This window comes from Aulonocara sp. 'chitande type north' Nkhata Bay, linkage group LG15 (genome assembly GCF_057382095.1).
Source record: "Aulonocara sp. 'chitande type north' Nkhata Bay isolate Kocher_YH1m ecotype deep benthic linkage group LG15, A_spYH_male_GT1.1, whole genome shotgun sequence".
Classification (NCBI taxonomy): Eukaryota; Metazoa; Chordata; class Actinopteri; order Cichliformes; family Cichlidae; genus Aulonocara; species Aulonocara sp. 'chitande type north' Nkhata Bay.
Genome location: NC_141358.1, coordinates 22,246,450 through 22,270,553, shown reverse-complemented (window position 1 = coordinate 22,270,553; position 24,104 = coordinate 22,246,450). Strand labels below are relative to the sequence as shown.

Sequence of the window (24,104 nt, the reverse complement as noted above, 5' to 3'; positions counted from 1 at the left end):
TCTTTTATTTCACTTTACAAAAACTGTTGCCACACATAAAAATGAAATATCAAACATCACACATGTGACAAGTGGATCGTATGTGACATCACAACACAGACAAATAGGACTTTTTGGGAACCACTTTTTGTACATGGAAGATAAATGTATTTACACATGTACACACAAAATCACATTATTTGACATATTTACAACAGTTACACAAATTCTAATTGTCACAAATGGCAACGGCACAATAACAGAGCATTCTCAGACATTAGATGTTCAGAGTGAACAAACAGGAAATGTTTTTCCTTTATTTTATTTTTTCTTGGAATGAAATAAACTTTATAAAGCTTCAATTGTAACAGTAGAGCCCGTATAGGAGAACTGCATGTATATCAAAACCAGTGCAGTAAAATGCATTGGTCTTTATTATATTTACTTGGTTTTAACCTAAAATCTGTAGGTGTTGGGTCCTTTATATATTCTCATTTTATAATTTCTAAAAGGAAAAAAATATATAGGATCTCTAAAAATTGGTGAAAATATAGAATTTTAAAGAAGATTTTATTCTTTGATTGAACCTCCACATGGTGCGTCTACATATTCTGACTGGCAGTTGAACAAGAAGCTACTTACAGTACATGATATTGAATAACAGCTAACAACCATGCAAGCTCTTGGATCAGAATGGACGTGAATTCGGCAATTTCAATGCATAATTGTCCTTTAATTTAAAGCAACAGTCAACAGTAACACTTGATAGCAGCTGGGAAGCATTACAGGCATGTTGGCGGACTCATTGGCTTTTTTATGGGTGTAAAATAGCTTTTTTTTATTATTATATTTTCTCAACCTGAAAGAAAATACAAACTAAATCTGAAATCTCCATAAAACATGCTGTGGGTGTTTGCGGATCTAAGACAGTGAATTTTTATAATGTTGAAGATACCCAGCTCCACCATCACCTCAAAATGAAATGAAACAACCAGAGACCAAGTCCCAAGGTGATGCCCTCTAAAATTTCCGGTTTGGTCATAAAATAGCTTAACCTCTCATGCCAAAGGAGGGAGGCACTTAATAGATAATCACCATAATCATGTTGCTCTAAGACTTAATTTACATATTCATTGTCCCCAGAGGATTAGATCTAATAGAAAAAAAGAAAAATTATCGTGAATTTACACGTAAATCACACCAAAAGCAATGGATACATTAAAATAGTGGACATTTTCCATTAAAATGCTGTGTATTTTTTATGTAAATATATGTAATTGTAAGTCTAAGTGCTCGGTTCTAAGTGCCATCTTCAGTGTAACTAATGACCTCTCTGTGAAGCGTGCTGTGGATATTCATGGTCCCCAGAGGATGTCTCAGTTAAACTTTGATTGTGATGATTGCATTACCCCTTCTCCCAGTGCCATCACCAGCTCAGATTTTCTGCACTGTGCAAAATGAACTAGTACAAACCAATTTAATGGAGAGCTTGCTATGAAAATGTCCCCATTCCTGCTCCCCAGAGGAGGTATCTTTACATTTTTCTTTATAAATTATCCAGTTTGTCTTTTTGTGACCCTTTAGGCCAAATTATAACTTTTGAAAAGATTGGTGTGAAACTTCCTGTGGCTATTCATGGTCCCCAGTGGACAATGTGATTACAGCCCATTCTTAAAACTATCATCAGCCCAAACTTTCTGCTTGCTAGCTTGTTCTTGTCCTCTAAGCACCCCAACAGCTACATCATGATTTTGAACACAAACAAAACAAACTGTTGGCCAGATTGATGTAAATTTAGTGGGGGTGGGGTGGAGGGGGGGTCCTCTGCATTCATTCTGTGATTGTTTTTAGTTAAAGTACAGTATATGAACACTACACTATATGAGTAAATGTACTGGACCACACCTCTTAATCTTTAAATAGAGGTGTTTTCAGTCCTATTGCCATAAGCTTATCACATTAAGCATCTAGCCATGCGACCTGCCTTTGTAAACATTTGTGAAAGAATGGGTCACTTTAAAGAGCCCAATGAATCTGAACACAGTACAGTGATAGGATCCACAGCAACAAGGTATTTCATGAAATTTCTCCCTCCTAGAAATTATATGATCAGCTGCAAGTGGCGCAGCTCCTGTAGGTGTGGTGTGTAGGTGTCCCATTACTTGTGTTCATATAGTTTTTCTTGTCTTCATATTTATGTGTTTCTCTGTAGTAGACTGACTGACAGTCACTTTAAACAAACTGGACCCTGGACTAATCTCTTGGGCTTCTTGGTCTATGTTCAGTAATCTGTCTACAATTCTGGTGAAAGTTAACAAAATGTTTAGGTCTCTAGGCCCAGTCTCTTATTTGGAATGCCTTTTGAATTTCTCCTAGCTCTTTGGGATTGGTTGGATCCCAGTACAAAAAATAAGCATTGCCTTCTTCTGTGGTCAAAAACAAAGCAAAACAAAAATATAACAGATTTGTGTCAGATATGCATAAAGTCATAGCCCAGCCCCAGTCTATAAAAAGGTAAGAGGAAGCTGATGCTTCATGACTTGCAAAACATGAATGGATGGAGAGCAGATGGATTGATGAAAGCCCAGGAAATGGAGAAACATACAGTAGATGGATGTCTGCAGGAAGAATGAGAGAGAGATAGATGACAGCAGCTGAAACTAATCGTCTGGCTCCAGAACTAAATCATTTTTGCCCTCAGACCCAAATGTCCACTCAGATCTGACAGTGGAGGTAGGTGAATGCTTTTTCAGTCTGACACTTTCCGTTCATTTTCCTTCTGCTCAATCCATATCGATACTCTGCCCACCATTATATAAACAGCTCTGAGCTACACATGCAACACAGATTTGATCGTGTCTGTTTTTAAAGGTCGCTTTGGAAAGCTAATCGTGATTCTGAAACTCTTTGTTGTCAAAGTGCTTATCAATCATGAGAAGGAACACGTTTCCCTTTGTTTGGTAGAAACATGAATACGTCTTTATGTATTTTCTAAAGTGAAAACAAAAGTGTGAACTTATATGTGAGTTTATTACTGAAGAGCTGCACACATTTTGCATGTGACACATTTAGTGCCACATGCCTCCAACATTTCCTTTTAAGGATGAACATTGTTCTTTAACAATTTAATTGTTATGTCCTTTCCTGTTTGTGTCTCATGACGTCCCTGTGGTCTTTAGTCACAGCACAATGTGGTCTTTGGTGACCAAGAGTACAGACAAAATTAAAAGATTTTTAAAGAGTCATTCTTATTCTTACTCATAAGACAGCATGTTACAGGTACTTGAAACATGCACAAAGAAATGTCAGAAATCAATCATCAGTGAGCTTTTTAACACTTTAGCACTAAAAATATGTTATGCTTGCAAGCCTTGCATAGAGATGACTACACTATAGTGGGTCTGGTAGAGCTGATACAACAAATGTGTCTGTAGTAGAGTTTCATCAGGTGCTCCATATTAACATCTGCAGCAGATGATATAGCTTATGCCTCTTATTTATTACCTTATGTTCTTGTTACAGAGTAAAGCTGATGTTCATAAATTAATTGGAAACATTTAATTAATAGCCCAGAAGATAAACTGAAAATTACTTTGGACAAACATCTGCACAGATGCCTTTAATCACGTCAGCAAAATCAATCTCCTGTGGTGCTTTAAAAGTGTTTTTAATTATTATTTTTTTTAGCAATTTGAAGAAGACTTTGAGGAGACTGTTCCTGTTTTGTGGAACTTAACTTACACTAATTTCACAGTTGATTGAATTAAAGTGTTTGAGTGATTCAGCATCTTTTTGAAAGAAGAAGGGATTTTACTACAATTACTGCCTTTCAATTGTAGAAGACAACTATAAAAAAATACTTGCAAAATTAAAAACGTGCAATTCATCACCCTCCACAATGGCTTAATTTTTTAAAGTCATTTTATCATTTAAAATGAGTAAGAAAGTTGCATTAATCAAGAAGTGGCTGAAAAAAATTTTTTCAGAAAATTCCTCAGATTTATTTATTTCTTTGTTGTTCAAATGTCTGACATGGGCATCCTTCCTTCTGACCAGCAGAGGGCGACTCCTTGAGTTTCAATGAGGCTTCTGGTTGTACAGAACTCAGTGGAACAAAGAAGCGTCACCTCTCTTAAGTCAGGACCTCAATAAACACTTTCTTTGAACGTCTATTGTCTCATTATCGAGTAACACTTCTTATGTAATGCAACATAATATTAACTTTGTAAACTGTGCTAATTATTAGATTCACAAAGGAAGGATTTACCTTACTGTAGGAATAGCTATAAGCCTATAATCACTGTATGTGCTCATTTATTTGGCAGTGTTTTCTGTTTACTTACATTAAGCCTGAAATGAAACATGCTGAGGCGCAAGTAAAACAGAATTGTTTTTGTTTTTTAAAAAAGAAACAAATAAAAACTTAATACACAGTGACATCAATAAATAATGTCACTGTGTCTTTAAGGTGTTTTAATACAGAATTTATGGTAAAGTATAACTCATAACTTCTGAATTTTAGCTGGTATGACTGTTCTTAATTTAAAATAGGGTGTCTGATGGAGAACAATTACTATTATTGATCATTTCTATGCATCACTTATATCTATTTTCAACCTTGAGCTTGTGCACAGGCATTTCCACCAAAAAAGTGGTACTTGTGACCAAAAGTGGGCACCATCTCTACACCACAAAATGTCTTATCCCAAAGATGGACATCTGTCATTATGAAGGAACTACCACATAAAGTTATTTCCATGATAAGTACTCGAGTTTCTGCCAGTAACTTTACAGATAACCAGTGGGCTGATTCTTAAAAGGCACCAAGGTAGAACAGAGCAGAACTGGCACCATATTACTGAAAATAAGATATTAGTGGTCCTTAAATAAATAGTATTGTGATGTGATCTTTGTTTTGTTGAGGAAATTAATTAGAAGAGGTCAGATTTTTGGTAAAATGTGTTTTTTTTTTCAGGGCCCTACTTTCCTTTATTCTTGAAAACTTCCTTACAAGCTAGCACCAGCAACCCCAAGGACAGCTTCACCCTGATGATTCTTGTGAAATTGTCTCAGTTTGTGATGGAAATAAAGCAGGCCACCCCTTTTTGAAGGACTTTGAATGAACTGGCATATTCCATGTTAGCATGGAGCTTTGGTATCAGGACTCTACTATCAGCACAAGGATGATTTCACTGTCAAATCTTTTAAAACTTAATGGCAAAAACAACCCAAAAATTCTTTCCTTGAAGGGAAGCTGCTCTGTGAATACATCCCTCACGACTCCAGACCACCAGGAGAGAATGACAATCTGTCTTAGTCATCCATGTCCTGCTGGGTCCAGTCCACTCTGGTTGTTTATCAGTCACTGGGGTCCTGGCAGTGGGAGCAGTAGCTCATGTCTTCAGAGTAGAGCTCTACCTGGATGGTGATGCTGTAGAAACCAAACTTGGTGTGGAGTAGGTCAGTGGCCTCCTGCAGCACAGACTGCTGGTCAGTGCCCTCCTCTGGTGGTGAAACAAGAAGGTAAAAATGAACAGAGTGAGTGTGGTTTACTCTACTGTGGTCTGTGAGGGGTGTAACTCAGAAATCCACATTTCGTATCACAGTTTTCTCTTCCCATATCGGAATATGCCGGCTAATGCTCATCAGCCATGTGGAGCTTTTAATGTCGGGTTAAAGTAGCCTTAATTCCCTGTGCCTCTCACTGTACTATGCACTGTAGATCAGTGTGTTACTTTACCTACAGCCAGGTGAACAGAAACCAGCGCCTGGCCCAGAGTCAGAGCCCAGAGGTGCAGGCAGTGCATGGACTTCACAGCTTTCACAGACAGCAGCACCTCCTTCACCGAGTTAAACTCGATTCCTTTAGGGGACCCTGAAAAACAACGGGCCATCAAAATTAAGACACACCAAGTTAACAGTACGTCTGTGAATGTGTGGCTCACATGCAAACAGTCTGCTTCAGATACACAGAGACTTTGTAGAGCTGATTTTGGCCTGGTATACAGAACAATATTATTCCTTGATAAGCACACAGTGATATATTTTATTTTACTGATCTACAGGTGGAAAAGAAGTCAAATTTGACTAAAATCATGACTAGTTATACAGTAGTTAATTAAAACTAGTCACTACAACTATAGAGACAATGTGTAGGAGGCATTCCTGCACATGAGACTAAGGTAGTTGCATGACTGCCTTCAAAATTTGTTTTGTGTACTACAATATCTATTCTGAAGATCTTAAATCTGGGAAATATTTCTACGTTAAGATTATAAAAACACTAAAACTAACAGACATTTCAAACTATATAAACAGACAAACCTAAAAGGGAAACAAAAAAGTAAATTCAACCCAAAAAGAAATATAAATGCAAACTAATCATAAATACAAGTATTAAAACTCTGATGTATGTATACAGTATTACATCAGATACATGGCTCTCATGCACGTTATCATTTTGCTCATTGACACCAAACTGTTTCAAAGATGCCCAAAAGCTACTTTGGGTCATCGTGTGAAAGTTCAGTGACGTGCAGAGACTTGGGTGATCTAATATCTCAGGGCATCCCCAGGATGTGACCATCTGTCCTCTTTGTTCTGTGCTAGGAAAACCACAGACGCGTTTCTCTGCTGTTTTACACAAACATGCCATGTGGAGCTTGGAGACATACATATCTGAAGCCATGAATACTTCAGTTAGGCTCCAAATATGTTGTTTTTTGCACTTCTACGTGACTTTGCAACATATGATGTTAACCTTTTTCATACCAGGTCAAAGCCTGACAGCTGGATCCTAGCTGCAGGCATCATGGTCAGAAATATCACATAAGCTTAATTTAAAGCAATATTCAACCTTTCTCAAAAGAGTTTTTTCTAATAAACAGCATAAACTGATGCAGGGTAGCTGCATGCTTGTTTCTGAGCGTTGACCTAAAACAAGCTGCTGGCTTTAACAGCAGTGTTACTGAACTTTATAGGTATTGGTAGGCTGGCGGTTTCTCCCTTTTCCAATCTCATATCAAGCTGAGACACTGAATTTATAGCTTGAAGAGTCAGGAAATAAAAATCAGATTTATGTTTGTTGGATTTTTTTGTGTTTTTTTCTTTGGCTCGTATTCCTGTTTATCTACTTTTCGCGATATCGGGCACCTGGGTACCCATGAATATAGCAAAGGTAGTTTGTGGTGTTTAAGGCAACAAAAATATAATTAGAAAAACTGCACAATGTATTTTTCCACCAACTGTGATAGATTTACCAAAAAAAAATGTACAAATGAAATCAAATCCACCAATTTAGTTTTAAGCAGTTTCACCGGGAACTGTGTTGTTGTTTTTTTCATACTAAACTATTGCTAACCAAAAGAAGCATGTAATTGAAATTACAGCAAGGGAGCTGCCATTAATCATTACATTCTGCTGTTAGCCTGAGCTTCTTGTTACGGGCAGTTGCACAGTTTCTTCTGCACAGTAAGGCCTCGATTATACTCTGCTTCAAACACAAACAGCTGGAGAAACCACGGCATCCATGTTTGGTGCATTGTAATGCAAAGTCTCTGCAGCTGAGTCTTCACTCGCAGAAAAATGAAGCAGGCATGCAAACATCTGCACAGACATGAAGAAGAAATTTAAGTCACTCTAAGCCAAGCCTAGAGGAGGAGACGCTATAACAGTTATATTTTTATTTCATCTTATTTTATCTTTATTTAGATTTCAAACTGAAAGGGTGTGACAGAAGCTACAGCTTATATAACATCTGCCCTTGATGCCACAATCATGTAAGGAAAATTGTGAACTAGATTTTAAACCTCAGATTTAACACAATAAAAGAAGAAAAAGAAATAATAATCATTCATGTCAAATCCAGCTACAGATGAACCCGTTGTATCGAAAGCATCTTCACATTAAACATTTATCACAGTATTGAAAAATGTATTTTTCTGGACGATCTTTTTAAGAAGTTTCAGTGTGATGCAGGTTTTTCTTTCAGGACAACAACCTTAGGACACAAAAACTGGCCTGACTTCATACTGGACTTATTGGATTGGATTTGTTATAATTCCATTTTAAGAACTTCTGGAGATATTATGTTGCAATTGTACATTTTATGCTTTGAATCAAATTTTTGAACTTCAATGTGTTTAATTAAATTATAATAAATAAATAAATATCAAATTTATTGACTTACAACAGGGTTTGTTATCATTACATGGGTTTTTGTTTTGTTTTTTTGAGTAACTGCATTATAATTTCTGACAAGAGTTTGTGAGTTTTTCAAATACATGTTTTTCCATTTTGAGCCCACAACGTCAGTTCCCTCCTGCACTCAAAGACAGGCATTTCTATCTGGAGAACCCAGTATGTAGATAGATCAGTGGCGCAACAAGCAAGAGGAAAAACACATATGTAAATCTGGTGTGAAGTACCCCTTTTGCATAATAACAAAAATACTTTATACTTCATGGGAACTATCAGGTACAGTATATGATTCCACTATTAAAATATGAAAAAGTATTTCGAACATAAGAAGCTGTTGATTGTTTAATACCTTCCATGAGTATCCTAAAGACGTCTCTGAGGATGGTGACAGTGGTGCAGAGAACAAAGACAGAAAATAGGAACGTGCAGATGGGGTCTGCGACTTTATACTCGGGCTGAAAGAGAGAAAAGAGGTTAAGGACACTTTAAAGAGCAAGGAAAAGGGCGTCAGATGGTGATTTCCACAGTCATGAGGCACTAAAGTGCTCCAGGCACAAAAACAAGAACATCTTGCAACACAACAGAAATGCTTGAATCTTTCATCCATAATACATAAGAAACCATACATGGTTTCTTTGTACACATTCAAATATAATTCTCTAATGCTCAGAATACAAATATGCTTGTACCTGTAAGCATGTCTTTGTGCTTTTAACATGACTCTGTTTTATATCATGTAATATATCTGTTTATCTGACCCGGAAGTAGATGATGGTCGCCGCCACCATGACGCCGACACTCTGCAGCAGGTCTCCCACCACGTGGATGAAGGCAGCACGGACGCTTGTGTTACCATGACTGCCGAGGAGGGCGTGCGAGTGGCCATGAACCACGGGGCTCTGACCATCCTCGTCGATCTGGTGGTAACCGCTGCCGTGAGCGTGGAAGGTGGTCGAATGGTGGAGGATGTACGCCATGCTAGAGAAAGGAAACGAGACAAAGGGTCATCAGTTGTATTCGCATGCCTTGCTTCATGGCACTCAGGAAACAGTCCATCATTTTTCTCAATCAGATCCTCCCTTTTGCTTCTTGCATCTGGTCTCATTAGACCGAGATGTCAGTAGAGGAAATGTGAGTGAGGTCGCCATGGTTACAGCCATCTTTTAAATACTGTCTATGGTTTTTGTTAGTAAAATATTTGTAATTTTTTTTATTATTAGTAAAAGTAATGGTAATATTATGTAATGGTGTCAATAGCAGCAGCATACATTGAGAGCAAAGTTTTTACAAGCGTTAATATACTTTTAAAGGTGTGAAGCACTCACACAATATTGACGATGACAGCACAGCCAGAGGTGACCAGCATGACGTGTCCATCAATCTCATAGTCGTTACGTACGATCCTCTCAATGGCCAAGTAGACCAGAGCTCCAGTGACGATCCAGATGGACATGACGGAAATGAATGCCCCGAGGATCTCTGGAAGAAGAAGAAAATCATGAACCTTTATTACTTTATTGTAGTCATGCAGTTCATCACAGATAATAAGGAGGCACATCTACTGTATGCTGCTGACCATATACTTTTAAAATTAAACTGCTTCTTCTGAGCTTAAACTAAACTGACTTTACTAATACGTTGATGGCCTCAATCACCAGTTCCCTGTCTTAGTAAATGCAAGTTAATGTTCATCTTGTAAATGATGGTCAATATAGCAGGCTACACTTAAACTCTACACCATATGAGCCTCCCGCTGTACTTCAGTCAGAGTCATTACTTGCTCAAAACAAGTGGTCTCAAAATAGCAAAAAGATTTCAGATCAAGGCTTTAAAACAGGAATTCATAACTAATGGATGATTTCATAGATGCCAAGTCTGTCTTAATAGGTGTTTGTTTTTCCAAGGGTTGAGGCTAAACACTGCGCTCGCTATAATCTGTATCTGGAATCTGTCTATATAATTTCTCCTTGTGTAAGCCACCACGTGAACATCATGCACCTGATATATAGGACAAATCATTTAAATAAAAAAAGGATGAAGACAGTATTTTTTCTTAGTATAAAAATGCTCCCAGGAGAAGGTTAGCAGAAAATCGATCTATCCATTTTCTGCCACCTGCATAGGACTGTGTCATGATACTAGCAGTCTTTACAGAAATGATCAGGCCTCCCTCTCTACAACCACAGCTTCCAGCTCTTGTGACACTAAAGTGTTCCCAAGCCAGCCGAGAGACATGATTTCTGCAGCGTATCCTGGGTCTACTCCAGGTCCTCATCCCATACTATGCCAGAAACATTTCAGCTAGGAGGTGGTAGGTGTGTTACTCAGATAGCCAAACCACCTTAATTGTCTCCTTTCAAGGAGGAGAAGCAGCAGACTGACTGCAACTAGAAATCCCGTTGATAAGAATTATGAACAAAGTTGGTAACAAAGAGCAACCCTTTACCAAACTGCAGCACCACTGGACTCTTGGAGAACCAGAGGGACATGTTTAAATGCCTTCTTCACAAAACACATCAAAACTGAAGGAAGGCCACATCATTCCTCCTGAATCCAAAGTTTATACTGTTTAGATTATTCTCTCCTGTATCTTGGTGTAGATGTTTTCAGGCAGGCTGATGAGAGCGATCACTTGAAGATAGAAAACAGCCTCTAGTTCCTTTTCTTAAAAAGTGAGATCATCAATCCAGGCTGACATTACCTGCCCCAACCTTTACACAGGGATACACCAGGGTGTGCAATCAGAATAGCCACAATACATCTAGTGACTCAAGCAAGTTGAGGCCATGTAGAGTTTATTTTGCCCATGTGCAGTTTACATGGACAAAATAAAGGAAAATCTACACAAAATAACTCAGGCCCAGGAACTCCTACAAATGACCAGCAATATAATGCATATACGAAATGTTTGTCTCCAGCATCCAGTCGACATGAAGCTGAAGCTGAATTCTTATTATTCTCACCTGATCTGTGCCAACCAAAGTTCATGGTTTTGGTGGGCGGTCTGGAGGAGATCCACAGGGAGAACAGGCTCACCATCATGCTGCCAAAGTCTGTCAGAAGGTGGGCCGCATCAGTCATGATGGCCAGGCTGTGGGCCAGGTAGCCTCCTGTAAATCAGGAGGAAAAATGACACTGGGCACAAATGATAATGTATATGAGCCACGAGACTGCGTTTATAATAGTCTGCTTAGAGATAAGGAAAGACACATAATCCAACTCATGTCACTTTTTTTTTTGTGGTATGTACATAAATGTTGAATACGATATCCAAACAGAACAGAGCAAACAGAAAGTGTGAAGCTGTGTTTATTTTCATTCACATTTAGCTAATAAAAAAGATTTTTATTAAAAAGTGTGTCGTAGCTCGCCAACTGTGAAAGTACCTGCTGGGTAATAACATCTCTTTTAATAGCTTTTAAATACACCCATCTTAGACACTCAGAGGTATATTAAACATGTGATTTAAAGCCTCAGTTGCCTCAGGTAAAAGAGCGATTTTATTCTTTTAGATCATTTTAAATATCCGTGCAACCAGCCAGTGAATGTCAGCCACCATTTTATTCTCTTAACAGTAAAAAAGTTACACTATAAAAAGAAAAATGAACCTACACTTTTACAGGGAAATAAAGGAGTTCCTCAATAGTTCACCACTGAAGCATTTCTTGCTATGATGCTTATAATGATACTAACGTCTGCATGAACACTTGTCTGCATGATTTTTTTGCTCCTGTCAAAAGTGATCATTTGGTCAAATGTAATAGCTTCCTATGCTTAATAAGTGCTTATAACCATCTTCTTGTCATAAGTATTGTGTCCCACACAAATCTCCACACTTTCTGGTGTGTGAATATAGGGAAGTTTATTTATGTCCAAATGGTTGAGAAGGCACATAACAAATTAGGTCACCATTCAAGCTGCTTTCTTTTCTCATTCATTTCTTTTCTTGGTGCTTCTCACCTATGACCTCGCCAATCATGAAGACGAGGCAGACTGCTGAAGCGATGTAGAGTTTCTTCTTGGCCAGCAGCTTGTCCACGCTCTCCTCGCATGCCGACGCTTTGGGGCCGTGGCAGTGAGTGCCGACGGGTCGTTTCAGCTCGATGGCGCCCGACATGCCTCCATTCTTTAAAGGGAAGTCTGAATAATGTTCTTTGGAGTCTGGAAAGGAGCTGCAGGGGGGCAGAAAATAAACAGTAGTATATTTTCACAGCTTGAATGAGTGAGCTTGCCATGAAGGATGCTATTATCACTTAGCTGCTGCTGATCAAACAATGTGACCCTCAAGCTGTTCCTCCTGAAGAACCTACCTATGATGCACAGGGCTGCCATTATAATCTTACACCTGCAGTATTGTGCTGTTGCTCTAGCTTTCAGTACCACATTTAAACATACTTGGTTACATCACCTGTATCAGCTGTAATGTTTGATTTTTTTCAGGTAATGAATGAACAGAGTTGTTCGCTGTGGTTTTTGATGTTTCATTTGTTATATATTTTTACGCATTTGTTTATTGTAAAGCTTTTATGTGACCTTCCCTGGGAAAGAAGGAAATTAGCAATTTTGGCATGTTTACATCTCACCTTTTTCTGCATAATGATGTGAGTTACTTGGACTATTAAATAAATAATAAATATAAAATAATAAATATGAGTGTTGTCACAGAGACAGTTCCCAGTTCAAACCCTAACTGACAAGCATGCTGGGTTAACTGGTAATTCTACACTGATCATAAATGAGAGGTAGATAAGATGTGCTCCAAAGCTCAGTTTTAATGCATTGTTAAATGAGGTCAGTGCAAATAGAAAAGCACTATATACAGTATAAATATTATAAATCATGCTTGGCTGTTCAGACAGAAAACATTATATCTGAAGATGTGAGCTAGTCTGCAGTGTGATGGGTGCATTTAAAGATAAATCTACTTATTAAGAAAAAAAATTATTTTTGTATCTTCTGACCGACATGTCTGTTAAAACAATGTAATTTCAGCCTTAGTAAAACCCCCTGTCCGATCTCATGGAGGCCGGCTTTTTGTCCATCCTTGTAACAGCAGCACAGCTGAGGTGGGTTTTTTTAGCTGATGTTACAGCGCAGCAGATCATCTTTTGATAGAGTCCCCATGGTTTACAAAGTGGAAACCTGACAGAGTGCATCGCAGTCAGTGTTCACTTAAGTGAAAGAATGGTGTGCCGTTTCGTTCGATGAAGAACCCATTAAAATCGATTCATGTTGACAGTGAAGGAGGGTGAACAGACTGCCCTGTTTTACAGTCCAGAACTTCACGTCACGACTGCTCCTGAGTTTTAATAACTCATAAGCGCTCCATCTTAGGTCTTGTGCGTTGTGTTGTTTTCTATTCATCCAGGTTACAGCAGTGTTTTAATTGACAACAAATTTGTGAATGAAAGTCATATCTATCCAAAATGTTGTAAAACAAGCAAACAACAACAACGAATAAACAAACAGCAAACAACAACAAAAACCTTAAGAAAGTGTAACAATCCTTTGACAAGCAAATTATAAAATTAGTGCTTCTTGTGTATAATAAATCAGACTGTAAACTTGAAGCCAGACACTGCCCAAACATCAAACATATAACAACAAATAGATAAATGTTTTTTTAATACTCCATCCATCTATTTTATTTACCATTAATCCTATTAGGACTGCCAAGGTTTGGAGACTATACCTGTTGTTTGGCAAGAAGAAGGATGTACCCAGTACTGGTCACCCATCAACCACAGAGATTCACAGAGACAACAGACAACCATTCAAACCCAGTACCAGGTAATTCCAAAGGAATCTGAAGGAAGTTGATTAGAATACAAAAACATGTGTACACTGGACAATCTTTTGTCTTCAGAACTGCCTTAATTCTTATAGCACAGATGGAACAAGGTTCTGGGTCTAAAGGTTGCTGAGTTGACCTAATACCTAATAATCTGGCCTGTTTATTTGGTAATTTAGTAAATTAAAACAGTAGCAGTGGTAAAATAAATAATACTGTAATCATTTAATAGTTGCCATTCTGTTCATTTTGCACATAAATACAGAATCTTTTCATTTAACACCATCTTGCCCATCTACAATAAGATGCTTTTCATTTGAAAGTCAATTTTTCAGTGTTCAATCGGGACATTACAGATCTATGTATACTTGAACCCTAGCAAGATGCAGACCCGACTGGATTACTGCTGAGAATAAAAGAAAATGCTGACCTTTCCATTTATTTTCTATCTTTGTCTCTCTCTCTTACACACACACACACACACAGGTTGCTGTTCTTATCATGCGTGGGGGAGGATTCGATGATGTGACTAATGAGGTGGAAAAAAGCTAATTTGGCCTCACTTGAGATAACCAGACACACACTTTAATGTCACACTCTTCACACAGGAGATTGCGAGCGCTGTACGATTATCACACACACACTCGTCTTCGAAGATGTCCAACCTCAAAAGAAGCAGCCAGGCGGAAAACAGATTCTGTTCAATTATACCACCGGGACACGAGAGAAAACCACACACACACACACACACACACACACACACACACACACACAATGAAACCTTGGGGTGATGATAAATTCCAGAGTGTGCAGAAAAAAAATATCCTGTTCAAAAGATTCATGCAAAATATCCTCAGACATTAAACACACTGTGTGGCCTGCAGCGCAACATTGTCAGGGGGGGCGGGGGGGGGGGGGGGGGGGGCGCCTGTTAAGCAAACATCTGTGCCATTAACATCTGTAACCCTTCTGCCAAATTCAAACATAACAAGATTTTTTTTAATCTCTTTCTGAAGGTAAACTGAACAACAGTGAATGTTGGTGTATACATGTGTACATATATGCTAGTATATGCATTTGTATATAGGTGTGTGTACATATACAGTGGGGCAAAAAAGTATTTAGTCAGCCACCGATTGTGCAAGTTCCCCCACTTAAAATGATGACAGAGGTCAGTAATTTGCACCAGAGGTACACTTCAACTGTGAGAGACAGAATGTGAAAACAAAATCCATGAATTCACATGGTAGGATTTGTAAAGAATTTATTCGTAAATTAGGGTGGAAAATAAGTATTTGGTCACCTCAAACAAGGAAAATCTCTGGCTCTCACAGACCTGTAACGTCTTCTGTAAGAAGCTTTTCTGTCCCCCACTCGTTACCTGTATGAATGGCACCTGTTTGAACTCATCATCTGTATAAAAGACACCTGTCCACAGCCTCAAACAGTCAGACTCCAAACTCCGCCATGGCCAAGACCAAAGAGCTTTCGAAGGACACCAGGAAAAGTATTGTAGACCTGCACCAGACTGGGAAGAGTGAATCTACAATAGGCAAGCAGCTTGGTGTGAAAAAATCAACTGTGGGAGCAATCATCAGAAAATGGAAGACATACAAGACCACTGATAATCTCCCTCGATCTGGGGCTCCACACAAGATCTCATCCCGTGGGGTCAAAATGATCATGAGAACGGTGAGCAAAGATCCCAGAACCACACGGGGGGACCTGGGGAATGACCTGCAGAGAGCTGGGTCCAAAGTAACAAAGGTCACCATCAGTAACACACTACAACGGCAGGGAATCAAATCCCGCAGTGCCAGACGTGTTCCGCTGCTGAAGCCAGTGCATGTCCAGGCCCGTCTGAAGTTTGCCAGAGAGCACATGGATGATACAGCAGAGGATTGGGAGAATGTCATGTGGTCAGATGAAACCAAAGTAGAACTTTTTGGTATAAACTCAACTCGTCGTGTTTGGAGGAAGAAGAATACTGAGTTGCATCCCAAGAACACCATACCTACTGTGAAGCATGGGGGTGGAAACATCATGCTATGGGGCTGTTTTTCTGCCAAGGGGACAGGACGACTGATCCGTGTTAAGGACAGAATGAATGGGGCCATGTATCGTGAGATTTTGAGCCAAAACCTCCTTCCATCAGTGAGAACTTTGAAGATGAAACGAGGCTGGGTCTTCCAACATGACAATGATCCAAAACACACCGCCCGGGCAACAAAGGAGTGGCTCTGTAAGGAGCATTTGAAAGTCCTGGAGTGGCCTAGCCAGTCTCCAGACCTCAACCCCATAGAAAATCTGTGGCGGGAGTTGAAAGTCCGTGTTGCTCGGCGACAGCCCCAAAACATCACTGCTCTCGAGAAGATCTGCATGGAGGAATGGGCCAAAATACCAGCTACTGTGTGTGCAAACCTGGTAAAGACCGATAGTAAACGTTTGACCTCTGTTATTGCCAACAAAGGTTATGTTACAAAGTATTGAGTTGTATTTTTGTTATTGACCAAATACTTATTTTCCACCCTGATTTACGAATAAATTCTTTACAAATCCTACCATGTGGATTCATGGATTTTTTTTTTTCACATTCTGTCTCTCACAGTTGAAGTGTACCTCTGGTGCAAATTACTGACCTCTGTCATCATTTTAGGTGGGGGAACTTGCACAATCGGTGGCTGACTAAATACTTTTTTGCCCCACTGTATATGGATTTCTTGTCATCTTATTACTCCATTTATTTTAATCTGTTCTGTTTATTTTGCCTACATTATCCTTATGTTCAGCACTTGTTCAACACCTGATGTCTTTTAAACATGCTATACAAATAAAGCTGATTTGACTAAAGGTGGACTTAATGGTGGTTTTACATTTATTAAGGGTGAAATGTTTTTGTTTGCACTTTCTTACTTTCTCATCCAAAAATCCTGGTGCAAATGAATACCTCATGAAGTTACTGCTTATTTTATTTGATCTTGGTAGTAAATTGCACTGTTCTTTTGGAAACTATATGGTTGTTGGTCAGCACTCCTTAATCAAGTGGCTCCTTGGCTTTAAACACTGAAAACACTCCCAGCCAACCGCAGTAATACCGCAGCTGTGCCTTAAACTGGCTCAGTAGCATTCAGCACTAATTTGTCAAGTCAAATAGTCAAATCCATTAATTAGGTGGACATATTGTGACTGTAATATTACCTGCAAAAAACACCCCCAGAGAATTGAAAAAAGTGTGTTTAAAATGATATTTGAAATGCAAATACAAGTTTACAATTATGTGTTTTTTGCAGTCTATTTATTTCAAAGTGGTGACGATGTTTTGACCCTGGTGGTGACTGGGCTTCAATTCTTTTAAGAAATAAAAACAAATTTGAAGAAAAAGCTTTTATGTTTGTTTGTAATGTGTATTTTCCTGTTCATGCATTTTATGTGTAACACTACAGACCTTAAAAAGAACAAAAGTTGTACAAACAACAAAAAAATTTATTGGTGCATTTTAGTTTTTGCTTTCAGCGTTTAGTGCTAATAGTCTTAATGTTTTTAAGTCCTTTGGTTTAAGTCAGACGATCGCAGGTCAAACATAACTGTGTCTGAGCGTTTTCAGTAGGAGAGATTGCTCCTCGTGTTGACTCTGCAGGGGGGGAAAAATAACACAATGACCAAAATATTCATCGAAACAATCAAAAGTGTCGTCACTGAGACGTTCCCTGAGTGGGATAATTCACTCAGTGGTCTGTATTTAGGGATTTACAGCCCTCTGCTGACCCCGCCTCACTTTTGGTGTCTGGCATCAATGATTATTTTTCATTTAAATACAACTAACATAAGCACAAGAATGAGATGGTACTATAAACTGCCAAAAAACCTGCTTCTGCACTCCAAATATAATAAAAAAAAAACTAGTAATTATTAATGATACATGGCTCATATTCCTCTGGCAGTCATCCTCAAGTACTTTTTTCACTGCCACCCTTACAAATTGACGATATGGCAGACCCAAGGAGTCTCCTTAAGATTATTAACATTAGATTTTCTTTTCAAAGTAGATTTCATGTCTTTGTCAATACCCCACAGGGCAGGTAAGCAGCGTTTATTGTTGCCCAGCACCGGCAGCACAAACAGAGAGAGAGACTCCTCGGGGAAAAGTCAGTGATCTGTGAAATGAAATGAGATCTTGGAAGTCCAGCGGGGGAAAAAAACAAAATCATAAGCATTTAATTACAACTGCAATCTGCTGTATCAGAACATCCCGCAGCACTTTTGTTAACAGACAGAAGAATCTCTGCAGCGAAAAACTACTGAGCAGTGTTTTATTTTTACAGATATGCATATTAATATTTCAGCAGACAAATCAGTGGAGTACAGAATGAAAGTGATTATCATCTTATTATATCCTCATCTTTTTGTTTTATCACTTGTGATGTGCAGGCTTTAGTAAATAGGCAGTGTCTATATATATGTTTGTGTTTGTGTGTGTGTATATATATACACACACACAAACACAAACATTACAGTGTTGTAAATTTGTGTTTTATACAGATGCTACATTTGTTTCTAATATTTTAATTAGAGGTTTTGAAAGCTTTACACTTGGTGAGATCTTGGTCAACAGTCCATGTTTTTAACCTTAATAAAAGGCCCTGGTTTTATCCAGATGATCCGGCTTTTTTATGTAAACAAAAACATTTATTTTTAAATGTTTGTGAACGACCCATGAGATTTGCCTTTGTTTTTCCCCAGAGAGAAGAAAGGTCCACATCAGTGCACCATAAGTCATGTTTACAGTTTACGATGATTTCACATCACATTGCAGACCGAAGTCACATTTCCTTTTCATCACTGGTCTTCAATCTGTAATATTTATTCTCATGGATTAGATTAAATCCCTAGTGACACGCCTATTATGTTGTATATTAAAATGTATATTAACAGAATTTGTTTTCAAACTCTCAATAAAATCCAATATGGTCGCATCCATTAAAATGACAACCACTTGATGTGCCTCAGCCTTGGGACCTCCCACTGAAATACCAGGAATAGGAATTATTTGCTTACATCAGTGGTTTTTAAACTGTGGGAGCTGATACAGGTGGAGTCTGACCAATCAAGGAAAATATGCAGTGGACTAAAGTTAAATAGATCTGGTTTTTCTGAAATTAAATGTGCTGACTATTATTTATTTTTTTCAAATTCAAGTTTTCTGGGGTGTGGACCTTTTGCCTTCTTTTTTGTTTTCTGGGCATGCCAGAAAACATTAAGTAACCACTAGTGTACATTAAATACTTAAATACCCCAGTTTCAATGCATCTCCCTCTGGTGGTCAATGGTTCACTCTTCAAAAATGGGACTTTTGAGTTCTGGGAGATTGAAAAATTGTTGAGATATGTATGACAGCTTGTTCCTGCCACATAAATAAATAAATAAATACTTACTTAATTTTAAGTTTTGAGTGATTTTCTCAGAAATTTGAATTAGTTCAAACTTTGAGATAATCAACCTAATATTTTGACATAATAGCTGAACTCGGTGTATCCAGAGATGCCTAATTTAAAAAAGAATACACATACACCTATTGCTTATGTTTCGTGCGTGGAAACCAAAGAATCACAGGCCTGCCTCCAATGAATACAGCACATTTAAAGCAGTACTGTAGATGCCTTTTAGCTATAACTACTCCTGCTTGGTGCTGAATGACTTACTGACATTTGACTGAAAAACAAGAACAAGAACAAGAACTGCTGTGCCTTTAATATCAAAGGTTTTAATCTCCTGATTTTGGCTTTGACTAAAAATGTATTTTAATGGTCAGAATTTATTTTGCACATTTACTCTGATTAATGACAAACATTTAACAAATCTGCAGGAAGATGGAAACAGCCTTACTGAATCCACAGCACCATCAATTGGTCATCAGAGTAGTTACTGATCACTAAACGGAGTGAAAGATTTTTTGTATTTCTTTTTAACCCTGGTAACCTCAGACTCATGGCTAAAGCTTGTAAGTGGTCCACAAAGCAAAGTTTAAACATCATCAGCATAGCCATCAGTTAGATGTTGCAAACACTTTAAAAGTGAATTACATGGACGGATTAACCTCATTAGAGGTACCTGGGTAAGGATCAGTTCGCGCATCCCTTCTTTCCTCCTCAAACAGTCAGGCACTTACAAACAAATACTTTGAGGTTTTTTTTTTATCTCAACTTACTAATTAATCATCCAATCACTTTTGTATTTGTTACTCATCCATGTTAAATTGATTTGTAATGATCTTTTACTCTATTTTCTGACATTTTATAAATGGATTAGCAATCATTGTTCCAAACTTATGCAAGCTCTTTTCTTATCATTTTCGTTTTTACTATACTTGAAAAACAAAACAGCAGATTCAAGCTGATAAAACAGAACTTCGGGTTGAGCCCTCCGGTGATATTTGGCGGTGGAAATTAAATGAATTCTAAGTGATAGACTGAGTAAGTCTGACTTTGGAATCCTTGGATGCTCGTATTTATTTTATTAACTTTAATGCTAATGTTTACATCTATTCCTGTGTTTTTGATTACGAGTTCTGCTGATTCTAAAATACATCAAAAATACTGTAGAAACATTTGTGAACAATAAAGGTCACTTTACTGCCAGCTGGGGAGGAAAATGCTAAAGGTGACACTGTAAACACATGCGTGCACTTGCACAAGAACGGCGCAAATGGTGCATGAAATCCCAAATGTAGCGCCATATGCACATCTGTCTGTGTTTCTGAACACTTCTTTGAATCCCAAATGATCAGTAGGCCTATTTCACTTATTTCTACAAAATCATGTTAGAGCAATGTGCTTTTTTATTTGATTGATTCAAAATACATAAATAAATACAATACAAAGGCCCTGCAAGTTCGCACTAATATTTGCAAGTAACTAACCCTGTAAAACACGTGTTTCCCACCCGGTGGAGCTTCCCTTTTTCTTCTCCTGCTTTATAACGCGTAAAGTTTCTGCCACCTTATCTCTTTTTAATCGTGTTGTATCTGGAAATTATCTTTTAAAAAATAAATAAATAAAACAGCCAGTTTTAAAGCGTGAAATCAAAGGCATCGATTCACTTCCACCAGCTTCACTGACTTAAAAACAGTTGATCAAAGAGGTGGAAACGTGCATCATGAGGGCCTCTGAAGGCTGAAAATAACAGATAATTCGGCAGGATTATGATTAATGGCTGAGTGGGCGATTGCATTTGATTTTCCTCACGTATTTCATATTAAAGCGAGAGAGCGTCTCCACCTGTTTTTTTCTGCAGCGCGTTGAAAAATCACCAGGTGTGTTTCTGCAGCAGCCGGCTGGATGTTGAGCAAACAAAGCTGATGCACATGTTTGCATCAGCTTTGACTGTGCGCATAAAATCGTCTTTTTTTTCTTTCATTTGCTCCGCCATCTATATTTTAAACTCGGTGGTTTTTTAAATTAAATTATTAAAAGTGGTGTTTTTACACGTGGGCCTCTTTAAAATCCTATACAACTTATTTCTATAATGTGGGAGCTATTTGTTAAATACGCCAGAAAAGGAGCGCATTCCAACTATGTTTTAATATTTTTATTATCCTATCCTAGAATTAAAAATTCGAACCAGCTTTGTGTATGCTTTTTAGTAATATTCTCTGCTGTGTATTTTTTGTATCAGCAGGTTTAAGCACCTATGGATTGTGTGTGTGTGTGTGTGTGTGTGTGTGTGTGTGTGTGTGTGTGTGTGTGTGTGTGTGTGTGTGTGTGTGTGTGTGTGTGTGTGTGTGTGTGTGTGTGTGTGTGTACCCTCTGTGATTGCAGGCTGGAGCCTCTGCTAATGACAGATGATGAGTTTTTAGCATTGCTCAGTGAACTGGCCCCGGGGCCATTTGTCACAGGCTGTCCAGAAACAAGCCAAGCATGGAAATGAATTTGTTCATTCACATAAAACAACCCGTGAGAGCCAAAGCCTGCTCAACGTGCACTATAACAACCACTCTCGGTGCGCCTTCATTACGCACGTTTATAAGATAATGTGCAACAATAGTGGATTCTTCCTGCATCTATCTTAAAATTATAATTTAAAAAATAATATTTTGAGTTTTCTATTAAAAATGTTGATGTCCTTAACAAAATCTGCTTACTTGCATTTTTCTTTAAGTGTCAGCAAACAAAGAATTGTTGTCGCGCCCCCCCCACACACACACACATTTTATACACAGTTTATGCCCCAAAATGACTAAATGTGTTCACATAACTTCGTCCTACATGTGGTATTATTCTTCATGCGGCTGCAGTGATACGAAGCAAAGCATTTCCCCACCTTTGCAGTTTTAGTGAATATGTCTTGGCATTCTTCTCGTCTATGAGGTGAGATTTTTCCGAATTTCCAGCATTATTATCCATTTTGCAGCCAGCAGTCAGTTGGTGTCCTGTCCGAGAGGCAAAAAAGTACGACTTTTTTTTTCTAAGGTGAAGATGATGCAGGTGAGAATCGACCGCTCCGGTCTTCCTGTTGTGTAGTTAGCGCGGGGAAAACTCAGGCCGAGACCTCATTTCTGTGAGCGCAGAGACTTCAGTACAAACGAGGAAATTCCTTCATTGCAGTGCTGAGAGGCAGGAGGAGGAAACCACATGCGGCTTTTTCTGAGGGAGGTTTTAATTTGGTCTGAGTTGCAGGTTCGAACGTGGAGCTGCAGCGGCAGTAACGAGGCACACAGCGCGCTGATCACTGCAGCTGCTGTGACTGGACAGCAGAGATACCTGCAGCGCAGAGCCTGACTGATCACCCGGTGCACATCATTGGTGAATGCTAATGGGACGAGCGTGAAAGAAAGTCAATTAGCAGAAAACGTCAGCTTAAAAAAAACCCCACGCAAATATATGTATATATATATATATATTTCAGATCCACCGTCACATTTTACATTCATTACAGCTTTATTTATACATATGAAAGCCAAAGGACATTTCTGTGCAATTTCTGTGTTTGTTGTTAGACAAAGGGAAACAGGACATTTTAGGCGTAACTCTAAACAGATGGGTAACAATTAATAAAATAGCTCTTATACCTAAATTATCATTATGTAGCTATGGATGAACAAATAAATAAATAGATAAACAAATAAGTAAAACATACGACTAAAGTAATACAAGGACACAGTCATATATACTAATATCCTGTACATAAAATCTCAGTTAGTCTTGGCGCCAGTCTTTTCATTCATGTCCTCTGTAGTGAACTCGCAAATCCTAAAAAGTTAAACTGAAAGATCCTTTCCCCCTCTGTTCTCAGGAGGATTTCATATTAACATTTTCGCAAAATATTTGTTTGCTTCTAAAATTCTAAAATAATACTTCTCTGTACCTGCAGGTTAATGCGGCTCTAACTAAAGAAGAATTTGAATTAATGAGCATGCAAAATCCTCTATTTTTGAAATGCGTTTTATTCATTACACAGCATGATACGCTAATTATTTTAAGTTGTGAGACTTTTCTTGTAATTCGTCTCAAATTCAGCACTACAGCGCTCCAGTGCTGCGTTCAGGCTCCAATGGGACAAACGTAAATTTTCTGGATTTGCAGAAACCTGTCTTTTTGTAATCACCACCTGGAACAAAAACTAATTTTTACTACTATTTGGCAGTGCAAGTGGGATTTTCTTTTTCATATTTTAACTTTCACTAATTATTAGAATATTTATATCTAACCTTACCCTTGTTTTCCCAAGAACTTTTCCACATATCTGAATCCAATTGAAAATAATTTTAAGTTATTCATGGCCTATTTTAGATTACTCTGACTCACCACAGCATCTTGTGGTGCAAACTAGTATTACTCTAATGTAATATGTGGAATATGTGGACGATTTCAAACTGTTTTAAACACAGAAATTCACCCAAAATGCTTTTAAAGTAAATTTAAACTACCTGTAATCAGTCAGTGGCATGTGTGCATCTTTTTCCAAGCGTAAAACAAAGACTTCCAAGCGTGCCTTAAACTGCCAGTTTACAATGACAGTCCTTGGCAAAACAATGACAAGACTTTATTTGAACTTAACAATTTATTTAAATCTTTGTATAAGCAATTATTTCTTGTTCTAAACCTGTATTTTTACCACGTAAAAGATTATTTACTATGTA

At 38.1% G+C, this 24,104-nt stretch overlaps 1 protein-coding gene across 1 annotated transcript; it reads right to left on the bottom strand.

Annotated features, from left to right (window-relative positions):
* Positions 1–5: 5 nt before the first annotated feature.
* Positions 6–22,670, bottom strand: slc30a2 (solute carrier family 30 member 2). The gene is made up of 8 exons (XM_086264956.1): positions 22,286–22,670; positions 12,139–12,350; positions 11,142–11,288; positions 9,504–9,657; positions 8,937–9,156; positions 8,528–8,633; positions 5,720–5,854; positions 6–5,483 (listed from the first exon to the last, which is right to left on the bottom strand). The coding sequence occupies exons 1-8, from the start codon at positions 22,366–22,368 to the stop codon at positions 5,338–5,340; spliced, it is 1,203 nt and encodes a 400-aa protein (XP_086121082.1). The 5' UTR covers positions 22,369–22,670; the 3' UTR covers positions 6–5,337.
* Between the last annotated feature and the right edge of the window lie 1,434 nt (positions 22,671–24,104).